At 60.4% G+C, this 14,028-nt stretch overlaps 1 protein-coding gene across 21 annotated transcripts in view; it reads left to right on the forward strand.

The window, feature by feature from the left end:
- The window catches only part of CACNA1C (calcium voltage-gated channel subunit alpha1 C), a 551,559-nt gene that overhangs the window by 399,625 nt on the left and 137,906 nt on the right, over positions 1–14,028 (forward strand). For 16 of the 21 annotated variants that reach the window (XM_057556040.1, XM_057556042.1, XM_057556045.1 and 13 more), the window contains exons 8-9: positions 7,107–7,210; positions 13,757–13,929. In XM_057556040.1, coding sequence (XP_057412023.1) covers positions 7,107–7,210; positions 13,757–13,929 — 277 coding nt within the window. Of the gene's footprint in view, positions 1–6,740; positions 6,845–7,106; positions 7,211–13,756; positions 13,930–14,028 lie in introns of all 21 variants that reach the window. The other 5 variants (XM_057556043.1, XM_057556028.1, XM_057556034.1 and 2 more) reach the window with 1 other exon arrangement.

Raw genomic sequence — 14,028 nt, forward strand, 5'->3', positions numbered from 1 at the left:
AGCCCAAAGCGCCTGCCTGCATACTGTTCTGCTGGCTCTCACTTCTCTCGCCTCTTCTCCTCCTTCCTTCTTCCCTCTCCCTGCGCCTTCCTCGCCTTCAGGATTTCTCCTCCAAGCCCCCAGACTCTCACACCTCCATGTGCTTTCATGTAAAACACCGAACTTTCTAAGCAGGGAGGGGCCCACGCTCCCCCCGTCCCCAGCCGTGGGACCAGCCACTGAGAGTCCGGCCCCAGCACCTACACCTGCAAAGGCTCCCGGGAGATTCCAGCTAGAGCTCGAGTCCCCTGCAGCCTAACGTACCCAATCGCACGGTGCTGCTTTGGCGCCACTGGCTTGAACCCAGCTAGGGAGATGGCTTCTGTGGAGGGTGGGCCCAGGGTCCTCCGCTTGGAGGAACGCGTCTCCCCCCGAGTCCCGGGGGCAGGTCTGCAGGATGTGGGGACGGGCAGCCACGGCTCCAGGTGTCGCAGAGACTGGACCCACCGGCTGGATAGACACCCCTGGGGAGCTGACAGGCCACTGGAGCACCCAAGCGCTGAAGCTGGCTCGGGGTGGGGGGACCGTTGGCAGGCCCCCAGCTCCTCCTGGGGTGGCCTTGAGTCTGAATCCATCAGCCCATCCCACACTCCCGACTTGGAAGGGTTCGTGGACGGCCAGCACGAGCAAGCCTGGGCCGTAGTACTTGGACGATTCCTCAGCTGTTCACACCGCCCGTTGGGATGGGCTCCTGGGCAGCCCCTGTGCTTGCTTTCCCCGTGGCCCGTTCCAGGAGTCTGCGGGTGACGGGGCGGGGGCACACGGGGATTTGGAGACCAAGCCAGAGCTGGGCCTTGGGGGTGGGAGTTCCTTGGGAAATGGCTTCTTAAGCCAAAGCCTGTCCACTTACTATCAGAACGTCCACAGGTCTTAGAAATAGCGGGAAAAGTGATGGAGTGAAAGGTGTGGGCTGCCCCTGGGAGCAGTTGTGAGAGAGGGAAGCCCCGTCGGACCATCCCCCGTGGATGCCACGTCTCCAGGTCTCCTCTCAGGTGTGTTTTGCCCCACCCAGTGGCGTGTCACTCCAGGCTGCTTTCTTGTGTGCTTGGGGCTCGGGTTTCCTGAACCGAGACAATCTGTAGGTTCTCAGATGCGGCCCAAGAGCTGGGGTCCATGTGAAATCTGAGCACCCCCTCCACGTGTAGCCAGGTCAACCATCATGCACTAGGGTCTGCTCATCGCTAACTTTCTCCCCGCCTCGGATGGCCCCTGCTCGTGGGGACAGCAGCGTGGCCCTGACCCGCGGGGAGGGCTCCCGGGGAGCGCGGCCGGTGAGGGGGCTCCTAGCGGGGCTTCAGGCACCCAGGGCTTTAGGAATCTCGGTGCCTCAACAAGTGTCCATCAGGAGGATTCTGTTGGCCTCTGCCCATGATGCCCTCTGACCTGGGGCCCCGGGATGCTGCCTTCTGTGTGGCCCAGGACAGTCCTCTGGCCTGCGTCCTGGGTCACCTCCTCCACTGGCACCCGGGCCCCCCTCATTCTCACACCTCCCGTTTTCCCCAGTTGGTGTCTCCACGACCAGCTCTTCTGCTCAGTTTTAAAAATTAGAAATTCAGCTTAAAACTAAGATTAGAAAGAACACTTCCTGAGAAATCATATAAAGGAAAGATGCGTCTTCTGTCGTACCTGCCTTAGTTTTGGTTCAGCAGGAGACCTTGGGAATGAAAGTCTAAGGTTTAAACTTCGCACAAGTCAGTCGTCAGCTCCACACTCACCCGTGTGGGAGGACATTCCTTGTAAACACACGTGTGCACACAGGCTCACAACACACTCACGCATACACACCATGGCCACTGATCTCTGGTCTCGGTGCTGCCGAAATATCCCTGGTTTATGACGAAGGTCTTTTGCATCCAAGCAGAAATTCAGGTGTTTTACCCTATTTTCTCCCATTCCATCTGCACCTCTTTTCACTACAAATATGGGAAATGAGCCTCTGAAGGCATCCAGCAAGCAGAGCTGGTGGGGCTGAGTTCTACTGATGACCTAATAATAGTCATTCGAAGTGAAAAGCTGAGGAAAAATCCTCCAATAACCCAAAGACAGCATCCTCGGCTCCTTAATGGGGATCAGGTAGAGAAGGTGTTAGGTCTCCTCAGGACCCTCTGGTCCTGAACCCTGAATCTGCCCGAGTTAGAGCGTTACCACTTAGCGCCCACAGCGCTTTATACAGAGGATCTATTAACCTAAACAATAGACCCGTGGTTTATAAACATATGAAGAAGGGGAATTCACATCTCTCAAAGCTATTATTTATTTACTTATTAGGTTTTGTTTTATTCATTTCACTGGCATTAGGCAAGTCCTTATTCCTCAGTAATTCGACTGAACATTTAGTGAGCATTTACAAGGTCCCCAGGCCCGCGCTCAAGGATTTTGGGTTTAATTGGAGAGATGGGGACACAGAGAAACATGGGTCCCACGCAGGGCTTGGCGAGAGCAGGGAGAGCTTGTCAGAGGAGATGGGGTGTCGCTGGACTTGAGCTGGGTGGGGAGCAGGAGAGAAGGAAAAGCCAGCTTTATACCAGTTTGGAGCCTGGAGAGAACTGTGCTTCGGACTCCTAACAGACCCAAGAATCAGCCCGGCCACCCAGTGGTCTCACCAAGCGCCAGAGGCCCACCTGGGACAACGGCGTCAGGGCACAGGCGTCCACGGGGCCTCCACTCCTTGCGGGGTCCCGGCCGAGTCCGGGAGGGGCTGTTTGGTTGGCCTCCTTGGTGGTGGGCCTGCTGGCGTCTCCCACAAGATCCGGTCCTTCCTGCTGCCGCGAGCAGGGGCAGGAGGTGTCGGGCGAGACTGTTTGCCAACCTGCTGCTCCCCCATGACCTGTGGGCGGACCCCGTGTCCCGCAGGCAAGGTGACAAAGGTCGGGGGTTCATTCGGCCATCGCCCAGGGCACTGGCTCTCCGGACGGAGCAGACCCTGCCCCCTGACTGCAGTCCCCGTAATGCGCTGTGACTTCTATGGGCCGCACCTCCTGCCTTTGACGGCAGGTGACAGCCTCCCGCGCCCCCCAAACTGCTCAACCTTTGGGGACCCGCAGTGCCCAGACCTTAGAGGGGGAAGCGCCAGACATGAAAGCTCCCGGGAACCGGCTGGGATGGAGGGAGACCCCGAGGCAATGGGGCCGGAGCCATCGTTCCTCCTGAATTTTCTTCCCGGGGAAACGTGTGTTGGATTTGGAGGTTCGAGGCTGTGGTTCCCTCTAGGAGTTAGATGTGGGGGGAGAGTAAGGCGTGTGTTCCAGCGAAGGCTGGGTCACCCTGTGAGGTCCCGGCCCGGGGGCCGAGGGGCTGCAGGTGGCAGGCCCCGGGGTGCCTCTCTGCGCCCCTTCCCTGTAGGGGCCTGAGAAACGTCTGGCTTCAGTGCTCTGAGAAGACCTGTCCTTTTTCACCTCTAAATAATGGTGTCAGCAATCTGGGTCATTTTTTTAAAATATGGCTTTATTGATGCTTCTCTTCTTAATAGCTCCATTCGGGCTGATTGAAGCCATCCATCTCCCCTCTCTGGCGCTGCCCTACTTCAGAGCTGCCCGCACATGCGCTGGTGCCCAGGCTGCCTGGAGCAGGGGTCCCGGAGCAAACGGGGTCGTGGAGGGAGGTACAAGGCCGCGGCCGGCAGGCCCAGAGGCCCCTCTGGCTGCTCACAGGCCGCAGGGCAGGGGGCCTAGGACCCCCAGGAGCTCATTCACCTCTCATCTGTCCTCCACCCACCACCCTGCACCTGCAGCCCCCCACGTTGACCCTCGGAAAGACCAGCCCACAGTCTCGGAGGAGACCAAAGAGTTGGACAAGGACAGGTGGAGGCCATGCGTCCCCTGGACGTGACCCTGGCTCTTCATGGGGTGTCCGCAGGTCCTGAGGTTATCTAGGGGTCAGGAGGTGACCACGAGGCTGGCTGTGGGGTATCTAGGGATTGCGAGGTTACCATGAGGCTGGCTATGAGGTATCTAGGGGTCAGGAAGTTATCTAGGGGTCACAAGGTTACCATCAGGCTGGCTATGGGGTATCTAGGGATCGTGAGGTTACCATGAGGCTGGCTATGAGGTATCTAGGGGTCAGGAAGTTATCTAGGGGTCACAAGGTTACCATCAGGCTGGCTATGGGGTATCTAGGGATCGTGAGGTTACCATGAGGCTGGCTATGATGTATCTAGGGGTCAGGAAGTTACCTAGGGGTCAGAAGGTTACCATGAGGCTGGCTATGGGGTATCTAGGGATCACGAGGTTACCATGAGGCTGGCTATGGGGTATCTAGGGATCACGAGGTTACCATGAGGCTGGCTATGGGGTATCTAGGGATCACGAGGTTGCCATGAGGCTGGCTATGGGGTATCTAGGGATCACGAGGTTGCCATGAGGCTGGCTATGGGGTATCTAGGGATCGCGAGGTTACCATGAGGCTGGCTATGATGTATCTAGGGGTCAGGAAGTTACCTAGGGGTCACAAGGTTACCATGAGGCTGGCTATGGGGTATCTAGGGGTCAGAAAGTTATCTAGGGGTCACAAGGTTACCATGAGGCTGGCTACGGGGTATGTAGGGATCACGAGGTTACCATGAGGCTGGCTATGGGTTATCTAGGGGTCGCGAGGTTACCATGAGCCTGGCTGTGGGGTGGGTATCTGGGAGTCAGGAGGTCTTTAGCTCCATCCATTTGAGGCCCTAGTGCTGCTGGACGCCTCACCCCTTGCCTGTGGCCCAGAGGAAAGGACACTCAAACTAAAGAGGGGCCCAGGAAGCCTCCAAGGCTCATGGGTTCCTTGAGTTGTCAGAGGTGTGTGGCCTGGAGGACTGCATTTTCCATGAGCGTAAATGCTCACAAAATGTAGGGCATGAGGAACCAGCCATGGGGGATCTCCCCCAAGGAGGCTGCTGAGGCGCCAGCCCTCCCTCCCCATCCCCGTCTGCCCGGCTCTGGGGGCAGTTTCGCAAGGGTGGCCCTTGGCACTGGGAGCGAGCCCGTCTCTGGATGGCCCTGTGTGGGTTCCTCGGCAGCCTTGGATCAGGGAGGAGGCTCCCAGCTCCCGCGACGGGGCAGCCTCTGACTCCGCGGATCTCGGTGCCCTGCCCTCCTCTTGCCGTCGTGCTGGGTGCTTCACGCTGCCGGCACCGTCCCAACACTTGCCAGTTCCTGGAACCCCTTCCTGGGGCAGGACCACGCGGCCTCCAGGCGACCTTACTGCCCCTGCCCTCCTTCCCCGAGTGGCACCCCCGGGCCGCCTGATCCGGCCTCACCAGCCTCTGCAGCCTCTCCTGGAGGCCCGTGGCTGTGCACACGCACCCCTGCAGCCGCGTTCGCCACCCGACGTCCACTGACCTGTCCCCCTACAGCAAGGGCCTCCCGTGCGTAGCGGGGCCAGCACAGAGGGGGCCCGTCCGTCCACCCGGCTGGCCTCACTGAGCACCCGCCGTATATGAGGCCCTCTTCTGGGCACTTGGGGGCACAGGCTGTACCCAACGCCCGTCCTCATGCCACTTGCACCCCAGCACGGAGGACAAACGATGCACAGTAGTGAGTCGATTATACACTTGGCAAGTGTGCTGCGTGGAAAACAGAGCGGCCGCGTGGCAGCGAGGATGTCCACAGACTCGCGTTACGCTGGATTGAATTGTGACCTGGGAAAGTCGCGTGTTGGGAACCTTTTCCTTACGTGGCTCAAACCGGCGACCCCGAGGGCGGGACAGAGCTGTGCTCTCTGCCCTGTGGTCACGTTGGGGAGCTGCCTCCAATGAGACACCGTAACCCCGGGTAGACGAGAGCAGATTTGGAAAGGACGCGCGGGGGCAGCACCGAAACCCGGCCAGTGCTTCTCAGAGCACACGAGCTGCCCCGTGGACCTGGGTGCAGGGAATCACAGCCTCAGTCGTGCCGTTGCCTCGGAGGCTGGGGGCCGTGGACCAGTGGTTCTCAAACCTCGGCTCGCATCAGACTCACCGCAGGGCTGGTGAGAACGTGGTCGTCGGGCGCCCGCAGTGTTGACGGAGGGCCCTGGGTGTGCAGTTCCAGACTCATTCCCAGGTGCCCCGGTGAGGCCAGTGCTGCTGGTCCGGGGACAACACCTTGAGAACCACGGGTGTAGGTCATTCGGGGAGCCTGTGCACTTAGGGATTTGGAAACTCGGGGGCGTCGACCTCCCATGGGGATCCACGGTCCCGTGAGTTGCAGGCGCAGGAGCTGTTCCCTGAGTCCAACCTGAACAACCGTCTTCCCCGGCCCGAGACCTGTGGTGCCGATAAGGCAGCGTGGTCCACCCTAAACTCCAGGCGCGGGGGTCACCCCCTGAGGCAGGCACCTCCCCACGTGTGCCCAAAGGTTCCAACCCCCAGCTAGTCCCTGAGAGCTGAGGCCAGGGTGGTGAGCGCAGTGCCCACATAAACCCAACTGAGCGAAAACCATCTCGTTAGGAAGAACCCCTTTAGAGGTGACCCAGCTTCTCAGACAACTGAGTAGATAACATCGGAGGAAAATTCTGTTCCAGAAAGTAAAGGGACAGAGAGAGCCAGGCGAGATTCCCCCTGAGGCAGAGACTGCCGAGGCCCTTCTTGCTCAGGTCAAGGTCACAGGGTGTTTGGGTCAAGATGGTGCCCGGTGACAGTGGTCTCCCACGCCAGCCTCTGCTCACATCCTCCCTGCCTCCCTGCCTACTTGCTTTGACTCACTTCTGCTTCTCTCTTTCCTAACTATCCTTCGTCTTTACAGATGCAGGACGCTATGGGCTACGAGTTACCCTGGGTGTATTTTGTCAGTCTGGTCATCTTTGGATCCTTTTTCGTTCTAAATCTGGTTCTTGGTGTGTTGAGCGGGTAAGCTGACCGTTTCTGTGTCCTCTTTACGACGCAGCTGAGCAAGGCCCCAGGTTCCGCTGTATCCGTCACCAGGCCCAGGAGAAAGAGAAAACGTCTCCCTTCAGCCAGGCGTGCTGGCCGTCGGCTGGGCAGGCCACTTGGCCTCTGATGACCTAGAGGCCCCGGTCCCGGTGCTGCCTGGTCGGCATCGGGCCCGGGGTGGGCAGGGCCGTGCTCGGCTGCTCTCGGAGCTGTACTAACTGTGATTCCGTTCTTCCAGGTCAATGATGCCGTGGGAAGGGACTGGCCCTGGATCTATTTTGTTACACTAATCATCATAGGGTCATTTTTTGTACTTAACTTGGTTCTCGGTGTCCTTAGCGGGTAAGCAGGACCAAGGAAAAAGGTCTTGATTTTTCCATTTATTTCACTTACTCTTTCTGCTTTTCCTGGCTTTATTCTTTTTCTGACTCTGATGAACCTGGGACATGGGGCCACCCCAGGAGCCTTGAAGTGAATGTCCTTGGCCTGGCTGGGCAGAGGTCAGAGGCACGAGGCCGAGCCCACTGGTTTGGGCTGCAGTGAGAGGTACCCAGGCCCACCTGTCTCCTGCCACCCGTCCACCCCAGGCTGTCCAGGAGGGCAGCAGGCTTCTCCAGGAACCTCGGAGCAGCTGAGCCCCTTGGGTGGGAAGGGCTGGGCAGAGGAATTGGAGGAAGATTCGTGGGCCATGGGCTCCTGGCCCGCGTAGCAGCCTCGCAGGCGGGTACCCGCCCTACCTCTCCAGCCACAGTCCGGGGCAGGCTGGCAGTGAAGACTCAGGTGCCCTTTTCCCAGTGTTGACTGGGCCAGGGTACCAGGAGTCTGAGCTAAGATGCAAGTAAACAAAACAGACTGAAATGCTCATTCTCTCTGGCTCTCACCACCGACTGGGCCGTCCAGCTCTGTATTCCTTCTCTGGAAGGAAGGGCGCTCAGCTGTTTGAAGCCATCGATTACTGGAGCACAGAGGAGATAGAATCCACTTTCCTTTAACTTTGTCTCTTGGCTCCAAGTACAAGGCCCGCCTAATTCCAGCCTTTGCTCAGATGAAGTTAAAACGTGGCCGAGGCAGCCCGTGGCTGGGGCCCGAGGAGCCCTGAGCGGCCACCTCTGCACCTCGGTGCCGCTGGACGCCTCCTGGGCCCACTCTCTTCTTCCCGAGCCCTCACCAGCCATGCAAGGCCATCGCCTGAAGGCTCCCAGGGACACTTTCTGCCTTCGCCACGTGGGGAGGGGCAGCTGCTTCGTAGCCTTTCCTCCGTCTCTGGGGACGTGATGTTGGGGAGAGTCGGGCGAGGGAGGAAGACTTCCCACCCCCTCGTGCCGCAGCCCAAGGCCTCGCAGGAGCGTCGGGGTCGGTCCTGGAAGTGGGGGAGGGGCAGAGTCCGCCTCCACCCTCAGCCCTCCCCGCGGGGGTCCCGGCAGGGGCTCCAGCACACCGCGCCTTTGCCGCGAGCAGCTGCACAGGGGCTGGCACCTTCCGTCAGGGCGACAGTGACATGCAGGCCGGCAGACGCCCCGGTCAGCTGCCTGGAGGGGGGAAGGGTTTCCACTTTTGTGTCCAACACAAGAAAATGCCCTGTTGATAAGGAGTCGTCAGGAAGAGCGTTGAAAAGTCAACCCACTCAAGGCAGAAACTTGGATGCCCAAGGCAGAAGGTTTTTAAACGTTACTCACCCATCTGACAACACGGAGCTCATCATCCCAACTCCTCGGTCGCTGGGATGGTCGAGCGAGGTACTTGACATCGAGTCCTCAGCACACAGCCGTGCTGTCCTCGCTGGGGTCGCTGGTTACTCGAAGGTGTCAGAGCTGAGATTACTGAACAGGGGCGTCGCAGGTTAGACCTGCTTCCAGACATGAGGGGAGGGAGCCTGAGATGCCGCGTGGCTCGTAGGGGGTCCCCTCGCGGGTCAGTGTCAGCACAAGGCGCAGCCAGCTCCCATCTTCCTGCCGCTGCCCCGTAGACGAACGCTGAATAAGCTGGACCTGTAACACGCTAGGGCTCGGAACCTTGAAAAAGGTGCTTCCACATCCTCGCCGCAGAGACGAGGAGCCAGTCTGAGGAGTGAAGTCCCCCCAGGAGTCTGAGGTGGAGGCTGAGGCCTCGACCACGAAGCACCCCCTCGAGCAGAGGGTCTGCCTGGTCCTCCTCAGCTCCCCCAGCGGCCCCCCCCCATTCTCGGCTCCTCCCAGGGGGTCAAAGTGGGGCCCGATGACGGCAGTGCTGGGGGCAGGCAGAGTGGTCTTGAAGGCCCAGTCTTGGTTCAGGTGAGAGCCGGTGTGTGGAGCCTGCGGGATTCCAGAAACCCGGTCTCGTCTGGGCCTGTGCGCCCAGCCCTTGCTCCGTGTCCCCAGGCCCCTCCTCACACCCGCTCCTGTCCCGTTCCTCCCCACGTTGCTGGGGAACATCCCCCAAGGCTCCCCCGGCCCCGGGCACCCTCTGCCCGGCGTGAGCAGCTCCCCTTCCCGGCCTGTCCAGAGGGCTGGCCACGCAGTGAGAAGGCCCAGAAACAGGCTGCCCTCGGCTGAGCACGCGTGGTGCTCGCCCTGTCTCGACAAGTCAGGACAGCAGCGTGGTAGTTACCCTGGAGCACAGCCAAACGCCTATTCACCCGGCGGCCAGCCTTCCAGAAGCATTCGGAAACCTCTCAGCGCTCACGGAAGGCCCGTTCCAGGGGTGGTGTCGGCGGTCAGGAGCTCGACGGCAGGCCCCGGGCTCGGCGCCTTCGGTGGATGCGCTCCTTTGCTGCCCACGATGCCCCCGCAAGCTGGGGCCAAGCGGGTGTCACCTCCACAGAGGAGAAGAGTGAAGGTTACGTGCGGGAACTCCCCCAGTTCTCACCGGTGGGGCCTGGAGGATCCGAGATTAAACCCACGCCATGTGGACCCACAGCCTCTGTCCCCGTCCCCCAAGCTCCACCGTCCCCAAGCCCATCGGCCTGGTTAATCCTGTGTCCTCAGATGACAGCCAAGACCTGGGAGGAGACGGGTGGGAACCGCAGTAAGGACGCGGGGACCGGCCCAGGGGTCCCAGAGGAAGCTGAGGACCCCCAGCCCCGCAGGCTGCGGACAGGTCCTGAGCTGGGGGCCAGCGGCCCTGCAGACATAACAGCCCTCGAGGGAGAACAGAGCTCCCCCAGCAGCACTGCAGTCTTGGAGCATTTGGAGCTGGGGGCCGACACCCTGCGTCCACCAGTTAAGGGTATTATCATCGTTTCAGAGCCGAGCACGGTAACTGTCCTCATGAACTCCACCCTGCTCTCACCGAGGAAGGGCTCAGGTGCGCTTGGGGTCGTCTGCTCAGGAAGGCAGGGAGAGCGACACCCTGCAAAGCCTCCATTTTAAAGGCGGAATTCAGAGATTTTGGTCATCAGCGGGACGGCCGTCCTTTGTCTGGAAACCCACTCCTGCTGAGCCTGGAGGCATCCGTGTAAACGTGCATCTCGTGGATTTTTTCCATACGCTTCCACGGTCATCGTCTCTTGATCCTCACGTGTCGTAGGACTGATATTAGTCAGATAAGAACCAGGTTATATGACCTTCCCCTCCAGAGAGCTCAGCCTCTAGCCATGAGAATTACAGTGACCGCAGCCACAAGTTCCTGGAAGCTGCACTAGAAGGTACCATCGGGTGAAAGTCCCTGGACCCTGGACTCCGGTTACTTTTTGGTTTTAAGTGGTTGCAGACAGAGAGGACGTGTGTCTTCAGGTGACAAGGGGCCCGGGACCTCTCAGAGGGTGGGTGCCCAGCTCTTGTTCCCCCGGGGAGATGGGGCAGAGGGCCTGAGGGTGGGCATTTTACAACCTGAAAGCATCCCTGACCACGGGCCACAGTTAAGACGCTACATCCAGGTCCCGAGGAAGCAGAAGTGCCCGGACACACTGCCTCGTGGCTGGAGCAGGGGAGACGCGCGTGATTCCTGGAAGGCTTGTTCCACGAAGTGCCCACCAGCCCTGGATTCGTGAACAGCGGCCTCTGCCCTCAGGGGATGTGGGGTTAGGTTCCTGCGAGACTCTGGACACGACACTGCTGTCAGTACACGAGCTGTCGTGTGTGCGCGTCTGTGTGAAGTCGCCTCGTTCAAGGCACGGTGTTGATCCGTTCGCACCGAGCTCTCAACCCCCAGCCCGTAACTCAGGCCTGGATTCCGCTTGTCGGACACACGGCCCTGCCCCGTGAGGCACCTCGCAGCCCTCGTGCCCTTGGGGGTCACAGGCTGCACGGCGGCTCCATGCTCGGGGGCCGTTTTAATCAGAAAAATCACCAACGGAAAGCACAAAGTGCGGAAATGGGCTGTAAAAAGGCTCTTATTCACAGTGTGAGCTGCGCCACCGAGGAGGCGAGCGGCCGCTCGGCCAACCTCAGCCGGGAACGTGACCCCAGGGCCCGCCTTTCTGCGCGTGCGCAGTGACCCCGAGGGCTCGCGGTGTGGGTGGCGTGACGAAGAAGGCCTCACGGGGGGACGGGTCTGCAGACGCCGAGTCCGTGGGTGACGAGGACCAGCCACACCGGTCACCGCGGGGCCTGGAGCCCGACCGACGGACCCTTCACGCGGCCGCCCTCTGCGAGCGGGGCAAGTGCGCACCCGGCCGGGGCTCTCCGCACATGCGCGTTTGTCCTGTTGGCCGTTGCGCGCACAGGACGTGCTCCTGCCTTCGCGCAGACCCGCCGCGACTGACCGGGCAGCCGGCGCCAGCCCCTGGGCCCAGGCCGCGTGGGACACCCAGCGAGGAGACGAAGAGAGCAGGGCGCTGCCACCCTGCACGTCCCTGCCGCGTGGAGCCCAGAGAGGGAGCCCCTCACCTCCTCCCGGCCCGGGCCAGGCTGTGCCCCACGCTCCGCGGGTTCCTGGCTCTGCTGCCCCTCGAAGCCCCTCGCACCCCAGGAAACCTCATTTCCTCTTCTCCCAGATGTCTGTCTTGGTTCCCAGAGGCCGTGGGTTACGGGTGGCGAGACTTCGTTCCGCGGAGCAGGTGCTGTGACGCACGGCTGGGTCAGCTTTCCCGGCTCTGGTCTGATCCCAGCTCCAGGAGAAGCACGGACCCTTAGCTACTCAGTCACCCTTCCACCCGAACCCGCTGCACAAGGCATGGAGCTCTCAAGTGTGTGGAGGTGGAAGGGCGGTTGGGGGGGCGCCTGGAGCTGCAGTCTGGGGGCTGCAGGTGTGCCCCGCTCTGTGAACGGACTCTCCGGGTGGCGAACCGCAGCCCCGGGAGGAGTGGCGGGTGCGGAGAGCTGGGGACTCCCTCCGGGCCCATCCGCCACGGAGGCAAGGCCTCCGTCCACACTGTCAGCTGTCAGTGCAGCCCCGTGTCCCTGGGAAGGAAGGGCCGGTGCCGCCAGCTGCCAGGAAGCCCAAGAAAGAGCAAGGTCAGTCCGATTCGAACTGGAGTCAGTCAAAGTGAAGAAGAACATTCCATCCCAACCGGAGCGTCGTCAAAGCAGCAAAGAGAACTCGTAGCTCAGGAGCCCACGGCTCCCGGTGAGAACGTCCCCCAGACCCCTCCCGGCCCGACCCTCACCATAAAGGGTCTCGGCCGAGGTCTGTGCTCCTGCCACGGCTGCAGTGAATGCAGATCCTGGACGGTGGGCGCAGGGGCTCCAGGGCTGAGCCTTCCTGCCCCGTGGCTTGTCGGTGTGTCCTTCCTTCCACGGGGCCCTCCCATGGAGTGTCTGTCTCGTGCAAGGAATCCCTTCCAGGTGGACTCTGCGGCCTCCCACCCTGAACTAGGCCTCAACTGCTGAGGGAAGGAAGAGTCACGTCTCTAGGAAGAAACCAAGAGGCCCAGTGCATCCCCCCAACGCGCGCGCGCGCACACACACACACACACACACACACACACACACACACCACCACCCCCCCCCCCCACCCATTTCCCAGAGACTGGAGGTCAGAGGCAGGCTGCTCCTATCTATTTCAGAAGAAAAAGCACAGACTTGCTTTGAGAGTGAGAACCAGCCTCCCTGACTCCCCTCTTGGCTGCCAGGTCCCTCCTGGCTGAGAAAGTGAATTCAAGGTCAGAGAGAAAATAAGGACAGAATCATAGAAAATAGGAAAGAAACAGACACTCTCCAAAATTTTTCAATAAGCTCTTCTTCCAGCAAATCCCAGCTTAATTTTAGTTTCTACTCATCATTGCTTTAGATTGAATGCCTCATTTAAGTTTTATATCATCTTGATTTTATGTATTTTTCCATTTTGATTAGATTTCTTTTTTAACCCGAAGGGCACCCCCCAGGACATTTTCCTGTGTCTGGAATCCTCTTCTGTCTCCCTCCATGTGGGAAAGAACATTCTCTAGATTAGAAACCCCTCCAGGCTTGCTGAACGGGGCAGAACGAACCCTAGAAATGAGAATGGGGGGTGAGGAGGTGAGGTCTCCTGAGTCTGACGTCAGTGGTGTCCTGGTAGGCATTAACAACTGGCTCTCTGCGGGGAAAAGCCCTGGTTGGTAACATTTGACGATTTCCGTGGTGTACGTATCCCCACCGTGGCCGATTTTGAGCCACCGAGGAGGCATCAGGGTTGGCAGAGCCAGTGCGGGGAGTGGGCTTCAGCTTGACCCCAACTCCTCGTCTCCCGGGGCTATGGCGGGGCTCCCGCCGGGTTACTGCTCGGAAGGCCTTTCCAGGTCATTGGAGAACGTTTGTCATGAAGAGGCAGAGCTTGCCATCATGGCCCAGGCGGAAGGGAAGTGGATTCGGTCCATGCCACGCTCGTGTCCCGAGTCAGGCAGTGCCCCGCCCCAGTGACTCCATCCTCTCTCGTGAGAGCAGATCAGACCTGGGACAGGGGGAGCGGTCTGTGCAGCGCGGGTGCGGCCGGCGGCTTCCCACGCGAAGCAACTAACGCTTTGTTCTTCTTGCTCCTCCGCCCTCTCGCCAGAGAGTTTTCCAAAGAGAGGGAGAAGGCCAAGGCCCGGGGCGACTTCCAGAAGCTGCGGGAGAAGCAGCAGCTGGAGGAGGACCTGAAGGGCTACCTGGACTGGATCACGCAGGCGGAGGACATCGACCCTGAGAACGAGGACGAGGGCTTGGACGAGGAGAAACCCCGCAACAGTGAGTGGCCTCCCCGTCTGGGGCCGGGGTCTGGGCGAGGCGGGGGGCGCGGCGAGGCGCAGGGGCTTTCCCGCCCCGTGCTGACGGTCTCGTGGGTGG

Source organism: Balaenoptera acutorostrata, chromosome 11 (assembly GCF_949987535.1).
Source record: "Balaenoptera acutorostrata chromosome 11, mBalAcu1.1, whole genome shotgun sequence".
Lineage (NCBI taxonomy): Eukaryota > Metazoa > Chordata > Mammalia > Artiodactyla > Balaenopteridae > Balaenoptera > Balaenoptera acutorostrata.